The sequence below is a fragment of the Zalophus californianus genome, chromosome 8 (genome assembly GCF_009762305.2).
Source record: "Zalophus californianus isolate mZalCal1 chromosome 8, mZalCal1.pri.v2, whole genome shotgun sequence".
NCBI lineage: Eukaryota > Metazoa > Chordata > Mammalia > Carnivora > Otariidae > Zalophus > Zalophus californianus.
In genome coordinates, this window is record NC_045602.1 from 101,541,918 (window position 1) to 101,554,819 (window position 12,902).

At 40.3% G+C, this 12,902-nt stretch overlaps 1 protein-coding gene across 2 annotated transcripts in view; it reads right to left on the minus strand.

Annotated features, from left to right (window-relative positions):
* The window catches only part of SPTLC3 (serine palmitoyltransferase long chain base subunit 3), a 156,459-nt gene extending 144,910 nt beyond the window's left edge, over positions 1-11,549 (minus strand). The window contains exon 1 of one of the 2 annotated variants that reach the window (XM_027624271.1): positions 11,110-11,549. In XM_027624271.1, the coding sequence (XP_027480072.1) occupies positions 11,110-11,226 (117 nt within the window). In that variant the 5' untranslated portion in view covers positions 11,227-11,549. The remainder of the gene's footprint in view (positions 1-11,109) is intronic. The other variant, XM_027624272.1, reaches the window with a different exon arrangement.
* Between the last annotated feature and the right edge of the window lie 1,353 nt (positions 11,550-12,902).

The following is a 12,902-nucleotide window of genomic DNA, read 5'->3' on the forward strand; positions in this document are numbered from 1 at the left end:
TGTGAAGCTTGAGAGATGAGATTTGACCAGTAAAATATTGTCAGTTCTCGGACATTTTGACAAATGGGACCTAATATTTGGTCAGGGAAATCAAGTATGTGTGGTTGGTCATAATTGTTCCTCAAACTTGCACATCCCAGGATCAATTGTTAATATAACAATTCAGGAAAATGAAGATGTGAGACTCATCTATTGCTTTTTAAAAAATATAAAGTCTAAATTAAGAAGAGCCAAATTCCCTGAGCCATTTTCCCTAAAATATATGAGAAAAGAACACTCAATTTATGACCTCTTAGTTTTCTCATCCTATTTGCTTATCGCTCTGAGGTTACAGATTTTTGTCTAGTAGCAATGTTTCTTTGAAATCTACACTATTTGAATTTTTAAAGATTAGATGCCAATGCTTAAAAATCAGGATATTTTTCTCCTTGGCACCTCTTCCCATCCCATTTAGATTCACCTCTTTCCATCACATTTGGATTTCCAGCTTCTTTTGAAAATCATATGGTGTGTCAACCAATATGGTAAAACTCTTAAGGCAGCAATATTCAGATTGGCAGTGTGATGGATAAAGTAGATTGTGGAGAAGGATTTTGAATACTTCTCAGAGCTATGCTTACAGTGTTGTTGGTTTTTTTTCTTTTAATGGTTAATCTAATTTGTTTCTAATTTGGCGGCAACAGCTCCTTCTCACATGAACTTATAGGTTGGGATACTTCAGAATTCCAGAAAAACATTAGTTCAGGCCTACTGAGACAAATGTGGCAATACTTAGCAAAAAGATTAAGTGTATTTAAAAATAAATGTAGTTGATCTCTCACAAGTAGTTAAGTTAATATCAATCTATCTCTAGCAGTAGTTCCAAAGGGAAAGTTGTTCTAGGAAACTTTAACAAATAGATAAAATTAGTACTTAATTGGCAGATATTAAATATATTTAATTAAAAACATGTATTCTTTTAATTAATAAAAACATCTGCACCTGAACACACACATGCTCCTGAGTCAGCTCTTTCTTCATAGATAATGCTGTAAATTACAGCCCCCTCAGGTTGAATAATTACACATCAGACTTAATAGCGTCCAAATGATTGTGTTTTTGCACTGGTGATATTTGAGTTTATTGTATTTGGTATTTGGATATACCCACCAGACACTCATCTAAAAGCATACAGTCCTTATTTCAAAACACAAGCAAAACAAAAGTTGTCAGCTTCAGCAAAGACATCTTTGCCACAGGTTAAATGCAAATGGATGGCCCAAACAAACTCTTCCCTCAAAATGCAAATGCCAGCACTAAAAATGGTTATTAAGTGAGATTGCAGAGTGTTTTTTCTAGGCATTTTAAAGAAATAGAATATCCACATGCTCATTTATCTATTGTAGCTTCACAAACCATTGTCACAGTCAAAACATCATTTGTTTGCTCAGGAATCTATAATTTGAGCAGGGCTCAGTAGGGACAAAACATCTATACTGCATGAAGTATCAATAGGAGCAGATAGACACCGGGGCTGGAGGACCTACTTCTGAGATAGGTTTACTCACACAGTCTACATTGGTGCTGCATCTTAGCCAGGGACACAGCAAGGACGCTTGGTTTCTTTCTACTTGGGCTTCTCTTAGGGACCACCTGGGCTTTCTTCAAGCATGGTGGCTGGGTTCCAAGAGTGAGTGTTCTAAGAGGACTGGGTTCAAGCCACAAGGCTTCCTGTAACTGTCTCAGAAGTTCCACATCATCCCCTCTGTCTCATGCTGTTGGCCAAGTAAGTCATTAGGTCCAGCCCAGATTCAAAGGGAGTGGAATAGATTTCATCTCTCAATGGGAAATACCTCAGAGAATTTGCAAGTATCCTCCATCTATCACATCACATGTCCAAGATATCACTATTACCAGGAAATCCTGTGCTAAGTTAACTGCCTATTCAAGGGTGGCCGTGTGCCCTTAAAGAAGCTTGTAAAAACCGAGTTATCTCCAGAGCTCCATCTGGGGTTCAGTCTGAGTCCATATGACTTAGAGTTCCATGGGTCGATTTTCTTTAAATTCAGAGTTGTTTAAAGTGAAGAATGGGGTGGGGGGTGGCCAGTGCAGTGATGTAGTTTGTCCATGAGTGGACTGTGTTGCATATTGAAAGCTCTGGTATGTGACAGTTTGGTGCTAAGCTAAATTTTCATTAAGAACGATAAAGAAAGCAAGCAAAACAATCCACAATACCTTTAACCCACACTGACTCTGCCCTTGAAGGCTGAGTTCAGTTTGCCCCTTCCCTGTGGAAGGAGGTATGAATCCCATTTCTACTAATATCTTGTGGTTAGAGAAGCAGTGTAGACTAAGGACTTGGGTTCTAGAATTAGACAAACCTAGTTTCCAAACCCAGAGTTGCTACTTGTGAGCTGAGGACCATGGTTAACTTACTTAAACTTTCTGTTTCCTCTGTCAGACCTCTAAAATGGATCTGATAGGGGCGCCTGGTGGCTCAGTGGGTTAAGCATCTGACTTGATCTCAGCTCAGGTCATGATCTCAGGGTCATGGAATGGAGTCCTCCTCAGCTCCAGGCTCAGTGCAGAGTCTGCTTGTCCCTCTCCCTCTCCCTCTGCCCCTCCCACCCCTGTGTGCTTTTTCTTTCTCTCTCTCAAATAAATAAATAAATAAAATCTTAAAAAATAAAATAAAATGGGTCTGATAATAATAGTATTTACCTCAGAAGAATGTCGTGAGATGATGAATCCAAAGTACTTAGAATGCATTTAGAAAGACTCAATACATGTTGGAGATTATCATAATTATTATTTTCTTGGTTACCTCCAAAAGTTCTTAACTATAGGTCAATATGTATTAGGAGTGGGAGAATGATATTCTAGACTATTTGTGGTTACAATGAAAGCATAAGCCTCTTTCTTTTCTTTGATAACTTAGGCAACTGGAATTATTTTCAATTCTTTTTTTTAATAGTTATGATAAAGCTTTTTATTTACATTAGGTTATATTTTTCATTTTGCAATATTAGAACTAAAACCTTAAAAAGAAGAAAAAACACCCATAATGCTTGCACATTATATCGCTTTTTAGAATTTTGGTTTGTGTGTTTCCAATCTTATATGCTTGTCCTCTTATATAATTATAATCTTTATTTTACTATTTCTGTTTTTTTAATTTTATTATGTTATGTTAATCACCATACATAACATCATTAGCTTTTGATGTAGTGTTCCATGATTCATTGTTTGCGTATAACACCTAGTGCTCCATTCAATACGTGCCCTCTTTAATACCCATCACCAGGCTAACCCATCCCGCCATCCCCCTCCCCTCTAGAACCCTCAGTTTGTTTCTCAGAGTCCATAGTCTCTCATGGTTCGTCTCCCCCTCCGATTTCCCCCCCTTCATTTTACCCTTATTACTATCTTCTTCTTTTTTTTAACATATAATGTATTATTTGTTTCAGAGGTACAGGTCTATTCTTAAAGGTTTCTAGGCTTATTTTAATCGAAAGCAGATAATACCATGGGGTCCAGGGCAAAGTGTTAGAGTAAAAAGAAATTGGCGAAGGGGTATGGTCTAGAAATTATGTCCCAGTTTTCTTCTAGCTGTGTGCCCTTGGGAAGTTATTTATGTTCTCAGAGCCTCAACTTTCTCATCTATACCAACATGACTCATAGTATCCATTTGGCTACTGCCATTTGGCTACTACTGGTTATGAGAATTAAATGAGACAAATTTTATAAAAGGACCTGGCAGGGAGAGATTACCGATAATGTTATTTATTGGCCTTACTATTATTATTGAAGTGATCAAAATAATTATATCAATTAAGTTTTAACTTGCTTTTGTACCTTACAGACACAACATGAAAAAAGATCTTTTCTTTCCCTTCTCATGGAAACTGATTCTAGAATATTCCTTTCCTCACTTCCCTGATCTTCTTTTCCCATTTCTTTTTTTTTTAAAGATTTTATTTATTTATTTGAGAGAGAGAGAATGAGAGATAGAGAGCACGAGAGGGAAGAGGGTCAGAGGGAGAAGGAGACTCTCCGCTGAGCAGGGAGCCCGATGTGGGACTCGATCCTGGGACTCCAGAATCATGACCTGAGCTGAAGGCAGTCACTTAACCAACTGAGCCACCCAGGCACCCTTCTTTTCCCATTTCTTACATTTTGTATTTCCACGTGGACTTTGTTCATATCTTTCCCTATACTTTTTGCTTTGGTTTTGTACATTTTTCTGTATTGGTTTCTAAAAGTTTTTTATATACGAAGACATTGCATTTCATGATATGAATTGCAAACATTTTTCCCAGTCTGTAATTTACCTTCTGATTATTTGATGGTGCTATTTTTGTTTTGTTGCCTTTCAGAAAGAAATATTTGATTTTTATGTAGCCAAATTTTCAATGTCTTCTTTTACGGCTTCTGAATATTATATTATAGTTTCCACATGCAAATGTTATTAAAATTTATATTTTTAGCACCATTATGGATTAATTTTAACAATTAAATATAATATTTATCTGTGTGTTCCATGTGCTAGTATAAAACCACTCTAATTCTTGCACTGAATAACATGGGTTATTAGTTGGTAGTGCTGGTTCCCTCTCAATATCACTCTTTTTCATAAATTTACTGTTTATTCTTGTAAATTTTCCAATATTATTTTTAAAAGTCATTCTTCTGGTTCAAAAAAAGATGTTTCATTTATTGGGCTTACATGAAATTTATGGATTAATTTAGGCAGAATTAACATAGTTTTCATCTTGAGTCTTTCTATCCATGAAGATTGTATGTCTTTTCACTTATTCCAGTTTTCTTTTATCTCCCTCAGCATAAATGCTGCTCTTCAAAATTGATTTTCTCTTCAAATTGATTTTCACTTCTTACATTTATTCCCAAGTACATGTTTCTAATGCTAGTGTAAATGGAGCTTTTATTTCAATTACATTTTCCAATTGATTTTTATTCATTGTTCTTTATGTTTCTTCCCAGAGTTTTAGAATTTTTTTTAAGATTTCATTTATTTATTTGACAGAGATAGTGAGAGCAGAAACACAAGCAGGGGGAGTGGGAGAGGGAGAAGCAGGCTCCCCGCAGAGCAGGGAGCCCGATGCGGGGCTCCATCCCAGGACCCTAGGATCATGACCTGAGCCGAAGGCAGACGCTTAATGACTGAGCCACCCAGGTGCCCCTAGATTATTTTATGTAGATAAAATTCATTAAATTTTTCTTCATAGTTTCTACTTTTTCACTTTCTTTTAGTGCAAAGGGAGAAAATCATGGCAATGATATTCAATCCTGACATACTCCACTTGTTTTCTCCATTGCCAGTTACAGTAGGAGGAGGTTCTATTTATGTTGCTTAATAGCATAATCTAGTCTTCCATGATGACTAGTCCATTAGGCCAAAGACAATCCATAATGCCATATTCTAAAAGTCGCCAGAGATAAAACCACACAGCCTGAGAAAGCCACATAAGATCTTGCCAATTCTCTTCTCAAAGCTCCCTCATTACAAATATATATGGCTATACACTTTTGTTGCTATCCAGATTCTCTGGCATTCTGATGATTTCTTACTGCAAGCACCTATAGCTCAGTTTGAGGGCTTTCTCTGGTCATATGTAGTCAGGCTGGAAGTGCTCTGTGGTTGATGTTCCTGGGAGAATCCCTCAACTGATGATGGACAGTAGTTAGTTGACATATACCTCTTTTTCTTGTGACTTAGTTGGGACAACTTTGAGGCATATTCTACACCATTATCGAGTTGCCCCCTCCCCCCCAAATCTGAGCTCTGGTTGCCAACAGTGGTAACCTGTTCACGAATGTATTGACTTCCTTTTCTTCTGTGTCTCCCTTTTCCATTCCCCTAATTCCTAGGTTCACCTCCCAAATAAATTTCTTGCCTCAAATCCTTATGTCTGAGTCCATTTCTTGGGGAATGTAAATTAAGACAAAGATATTTTATGATCTTATCCCACCTACTTTTACAGGCTTATTACCTGCTTATCTCCATTAAACATCCTAAACTTAGTCCCATTTACCCAACATCCAATGACAAACACATCATGTCCTGATGTTTTTTATCTTTCTAAGAGTGTTTCCTTCTGTTAGAATGCCTTTCCATGACTGTGTGCCTGGCTACTCTGCCTTTAAGAGTCAGGCCAAGAGTGATTTCTTTGCCTTCTGGGTCAGATGCCTCCTTTTCTGTATTCCCAAACATGGTTCATAGATCTCTGCTGTGATGGACTGTTTCCAAAGATGGTCACAATAATTCCTCCAATCCCTCACAACCTTTTGTAATGTGATTTTGCAAACTTGCCTCATGCCCCGTTAGGAAGCAGAGCCCATTTCCCTTCCCCTTGCATCTGGGCTGGCCTTGTGACTAACTTTGACAACAGAATGTGGTAGAAGTGAGCCTAAGCCTTAAGATGATGTGTGGTTTCCATTTTCACTCTCTTGGAAACCAGCCTTCATTTAAAGAAGCTTGAGTTACTCTGTTCATACTGAGAGACCACATGGAGAGTGTATTCCTGTGAAGGAGATACAAGGTTCCCAGACAACAGCCAGTACCAAGGTCTCAGTGGGTCCATATTGGATGCTCATTAAACACCATATGGAGCATGGACAGCCATCCCTACCAAACCTTTCCTGAATTCCTAGACCACAGAAATAATCAGCAATTGTTTAAAACTATTGAATTTTGTGGTAGTTGTTACACAGTAGTAGATAATTGCAACATCTATTATAGAACTTGTTATTAAATATTATAATTATTTATTTACTTATCTGCCACATTGGTGAGCTACTATAAATGGAGACAGAATATTTTCATTAGAATAGCTGTAACACCTGACATATGGGAATGCTTTAGAATGATGAGCCCATGAAAAAATAGGACTCTTTAAGGAGATCACAGAGAAACTTTGTTGCATTGAGGATTTGTTAAAGGAAATGAGAACCAAAAAATAAAAGGTACTAGAGAATGATTGTGGAAGACAACAGTGGATGAACATTCAGACCAATTCCAAGGGATCTGCAAAACTTGTAGTTTATGAGTTCTCCTTATAATTGGTGAGATTATTGACTTTTGTTTCCATCAGTGTGCAGCCTAGAGAGCCCCCAGAGACATGAATATTTACAAGGGCCTGTCAGACAGCTACCACTGTGTGCAATTAAACTGTAAGTCATGGTTCTCACTGTCCAGACATTTATACTGTAACAGAAAAGCAGATGTACCAGGACATTGTGGGCTTCAGAAGGATATGAAAATGACGAGAACAGAAGGCTCATATTCAATGGTTATAGAGCTAGGAAGAGTTTCCACGAATCTGCCTAATTTTTCCCCTTCATGTAGCATTTACTGAACACCAGCTGGGCATGGCACTCCCACTCCTTCTTAAGCTGAAGCCTCACCAAATTGAGAAATCTCTCAAATGTTCTGCACTCTGTCATGCCTCACAGCCTTTGCTTTTTCCTCCCTTCCTTTCTGGAATGATCTATGACCTATGCTTCTGGCCCTTCACCTAGCAATGCTTACATTCATCTGTGGGGCTCCTCTCCCTTCTTTTCCTTATTTGGCCCCCAGGAATAAACTCCCCATTTGCTCTGCCATTTCAAATGTCTCCATATTCAGTGTGAGTCCTCCCGGCTCTACAAAGCCATCACCAACCACCCCAACTTGGGGTTTCTTAGAATGTAGTAGAAAGGGAACTGGCTTTGGGCCGATATGGATTTGGGTTCAAATCCTGGCTATGCTGCTTGTAATTCTGCACAAGTTCCTTAATCTCTTATGTTTCTTCATCTGTAAATTGGGCATGATGCTACCACTTCATGGGGCTGTAATGAGGGTCTAGGAGATCTCTACATTAAGTGTTTAGCTGAGTCCTCGTATATAGCACACCACTGATACATTCTATTATTTTTCTCCTCTCTGAACTTCTGGTATTTAATATCTGTATCACTCATTTGTCCTTAAATCATGCTTGCTTTGTGACAGCTCTTGTCCTGTGCCATTATTTAACTTAATGTATTTAGTGAGCAATTTTAATATAAGCTTTCTCCTAATAGCTAAATGGTCTCTTCTTGTACATCTTTATATGTCCCAAGGACAACAGATTCTTAATAAATATTGGTGTGTGAATGAATAGATGGTGGAAAGAATGACTACCTCTCAGGGCTGTCTATACTATACTTTGTAAAGTACAACATTCACGGTCAAGAACTCAGTGAATTAGAATAACTTTAATGTCAGGACATTTTTGTTTTCTAGGAAAGGAATGATTAGGGAAAAGTTCAACAGTTTTCCTTGATCCTATAGAAATAACAAGGGAAAATGCAGATCCCATCCCACGAAAGGATAACTTGGAGGAGATGTAGTATTCAGAGCAATGAAGACACAAGGACTACCACCCAGCTTTAGGCTTTGTTAATACGAATGGATAGCCAGGTCAAAAATAGTGGGAGTGAAAAAGAAATTATGTGAATATTAAACCCCAATTAATTTTATGGGAATTAAGTAAATCAATAGGAAATATAAAGTTTGAGTTAAGATATTAAGGGCCCTTCCATCATTTATACAGATATGCTCATGAGGAGGGAAAACAAATCCTTTAGGACAAGAGTGTTCTGTTACTGACTGAGGCTCCACCTGTCAGAAGTAAGAGGTAGGATGACATATTACAAGTGAACAAATAAATGGACTTAATCAGTGATGAAAACCCAGGATCAGTGCATCCTGAGGTCATGTGGGGTTTAAAGAGAAGACAACATGCAATAGGGTCAAGCTCTGAAAAGCTCCAGAAAGGAACTGGAAGTTTTCCAGACAGAAGGAATCTGGCTCCCTTGCTAAACTTGAGATTGGGTATGTGAGCTGGACTCTAGTGCAAGGGAGTCAAAACCAGGCTACACTGGAACAAAGAGAAGGAGGGTTCTGGAGAGAGTGCCTAACGGTGATTTTCATATTCTTTTTTATGCCAAACAACCCTTTGTTCAGAGTCCTACAGGGTCCTGTGATACATAAAAGAAACAGAGGTATTGCCATCTGACTGCAAAGAAGCAGGAAGAGAAAGTATGAAGGGATCTTGGGAGAAGCTGGTAGAATCTTAGATCCCACTTCATAGGACCTTAAGTCTGGCAGAACATGTTGGGAAGACCACTGGCCTGGCATATCTGTTAAGAATTTATGAATTGCTCTTGTCAACTGGCAAGGGTTTTGGTTAAGACCTGTTGGTTAAAGGTCTCCAAAGCGAAATGTACTAAAACTAGTGACAGAAGATCATGTAGTAAAGATGACTGCGCCCTCCTCAAGGGGAAAATAGGACCTTGTCTGTCTTCCTGCACCAAGATCTCAGCAGGGTTTATTCTTTCTGGAAAATATTTTTCAAGTCATAACTGAGGCTTTCAATGAAAGCCAATTTCAATTTAGTAACACCTAAATATATCTGAACCAACAGGTTCTGGATGGCCCTTCAGAGTGAGCTGTTGGAAGAGGCAATAGCCATCCTATTTCCTGTTGCTCTAAGAGAGGCCTTGATGTCCAAGGGTATTTTCAATCTTACAGGAGTACTTAGCAATGAATCTTTAGGATCTTGAGTTTCATCTTTACTTAGGAGTGGTTGTAACCACTGAGCTAAGTTTCTAACCTCAGACACTAGAAGGTGGTTACAAAACCAAGATTAGGTAGAGAAACATAAGAACAGCTTTGAAGGCTCTTCTGCCCAAATGAGAGGCCTCAGCGTCAGACTGGCCGAGAGGGTGAGTGGGTGTCTGGCCAGTGTTTCCAGCATTTCAGGGTCAAGGAGCATCTTGGGTGGTTAGCAGTCTGAATCAACACTTACTGACAAATAGATGGTGGATATTATTAGGATTGTCCTCATGAGGAAGATAGGAGTTGAATGTTCTCTCTTCATATTGCAATAGGTTTCAGATACTCAGCTGGGAGAGGCCAGGCCTGAGGTTTTTGGTGGATACGTCCAAGCCTAGGGTAATGCCTGTTGTTAAGAGGGGAACTCATTTTGGGACGACAGCCTTTCACACACACCCCAGGAGCCAGAGCACCCCTCCCCACCCACCTCTTCCAGAAGCACAAATTTAATTTACTGAGTGGTGGGCTGGCCCCCAGCCAGCTCTGCCTGTCCTGTGATCTTAGAACAACCTGACCTTCTCCCTGGGTGGATACTGGTTCCTAAGGGATGTGTAACTCAGGACTGCATGGGTTCCCTGCCCAGCTTCACATTTCCCAAGAGTGAAGCCACCTGTTTGGCTATGCTAATTTGCTCCCGAAGCAGGTGAGCTCACCTGTGCAGCTTTAGCAGAGGGCATTACGTGAGAAGGAGGGCATTGCCTTTTTATGGGTACCTCGTACACTGGGGCTCCCTCTTTGAATACACTGACAATATTTCCGAAGTTCCTCCTCCTCCTCCTCAGTACATCCCCATCAAACATTCTGTCAGCACCAAGAGCCAAGAAAGACAAAAAAGTATCAAATGGGAAAACAATGAAAAGCCTGTTTAGTTCCTGTGTGCAGTGTGAACAATAAGCCACCCTTTCTGAAGTGTCTCAGAAAGGAATGCCTGTGATGTCCTTTCAAAGAAGGACTCTGGCCCCAAATCAAGCTGTAAGCCATGACAATGCTCCACTAAACAGGACAAAGAATTTGCCTTTCAGCCAGAGAGGCATTTCTCACGTACTGGGGAAAAATGCCGCCCACACCACATCACCTCAGCACATTTACTATCACTGCTCTTTTTCCTGCTGAGGCCTGAGGAGTGTAGGCTTCTGTGATTGTTTGATGCATGGAAATTCAGCTGACGGGTCTGAGCATTCAGCACTTTGCCCCCTAAAATACTCATGAGAGAACAGAAGTCTAGTAGATATGTTTGTATTTTGGGGAGTTTAAGGCTCTTGGGTCTGTGTGTCCGCTCTTGTACAGAGAAGACAGGCTCCCCCTTAATCCACAACTCAACTTTTTTGTAGCCAAGCATTTGAAATTAGCTGAAGTGTCAAAACACATAAAACACTTGTGGAAAGGACTTTCAGTTCGGCAGCTCCAAACAGCACCAGATAGAAAGAGGGAAATGTCCAAGTCATTCAGAGTACAGGGGAGGGCTCGCCTCTTACCTGGGCTTCTTTCACTATCCCATTCTTCACGCAGTTTCCACTGGGTGAGCCGTCGCTCTGTTTCTCGTGCTTGTGCAGATTTCCATTGCAAATAGCACCACCTCCAGGATTAGCCATTTGTGTGAAACGATGGAATCCAGCAGGTTTTCCTCCAGAGTTTCTTGGCAAGCTTTGGTTTTGAAGTTGGTGAGGGGATGGGAGGAAGCACTTTGGGCTGAGCCCCTGAAGGAATCCTACCGATCAGGCTTTCCAGAAGAGCAACAGCCTATCTTTGGGGCAGATCTTTGAAAGGAAAAACAAGTGGTTACCTTTATGCTCCTCGGCTCAGAATGCGACCTTCAGAGCAACAGACCTGCTTCTGAAACTACAAAGGATATTGCCCATGCTGGCTCCTTGGGGGGCAAGAGGAAATCAGGAGACTGCAAAACCCCAGTGGCAAACTGCGAGGAGGCGGGCTGGGAGGTGGAGCATCTTTTAAAGACACACACACACACACACACACACACACACACACACACACGTATACACACACACACACACAGCACAGTCACGGTCTCTTGTCCCCTACCTGTAGTCTGTTCCGAATATATGTCTACCCCCACCCCCGCCCTCCTGTATCTAATTACAACTTTTGGTTGTAAACCTAGCTCAACTTTTTTTTTTTTTTTCTGTGAAAAAACACTTAGCAGTGGCTGCCAGGACTGCCCAGAGGGAGAGGAGAATGAGAAGTTACTGTTTCAAGGGCACAGAGTTTCAGCTGGTTCCATGGATGATGGTGATGGTTGCACAACTGTGTGACTGTACTTAATGCCACTGAACTGTACACTTAAAAACAGTGAAAATGGGAAATTTTGTGTGATGTGGATTTTACCATAATCCAAAAATGGCAAAAAAAAGTAACAATATTCAGAACCCACCTGAAGTTAAAACCAGTGATATAATGAGAGGTATTAACTCATCAAGCATTCCAGTAGCACACAAATCTGGGAGACAGAATGTTTGGTTTCTTGTTAAGGCTGCAATATCTTATCACGTGACTTTGGGAAAGCCATCTACTCTCCTTTTGCCTCAGTTTGTTCAGCTAAAGAGACAAAACATTTTTGGTGGGCTAACGTCCAGTGGGGTAGCAGGAAAACAAAAGTGTGGCTTGGGTTTGTTACTGACACAGGTGTTGTGAGGCAGATGGTGACTGCGGTGTCCCAGTCCTGAACACCTGTGGTTTACTCATTACCTCTTCCTCTTTCAATGCATTAGGCATCTGTGTTCTTCTATCATCATCAGATGGCATTGTGCTTTGTTGGACAGTGTCAATCATTTACAGCCTGTTCAGTCCTCCTAAGCCCACCGTTACAGTTCCCCTGAACGAGACTTCTTTAATATCATGCACTTAGGAATAAAAACCCCAGCCATTTATTGGGTCAATGCACAAAAACAAAGACACACACATCAGCCAAAAATAGGAAGAGAAAAACAGAGATGGCCCCTGTTGCCAGAGCCTCATTTCTTGGCTTTCAACTCTCTTGGAAAGGGTTTGTTTCCCCTCCAGGAAGATGTGGCTTGTGGAGGAGGTGATGATAATGCTTCTTCCAACCATGATTTGCATAGGAGGGTTGCCATTTTTTTCTGCCCCAGGGAGAGCTAAAGGTGTAAGATAAGGTCTTGGGCTAAATGTCGGGATGGGGCTAATCCCAAGTGTGCCCACCCTTTTGTGTCCCAAGCTCAGATTTTTTTATTGCATTTCTTCCAACTTTGTCATCAGAGCAGAACTAGCTTTTCACTGGTCTCTCTCTTCT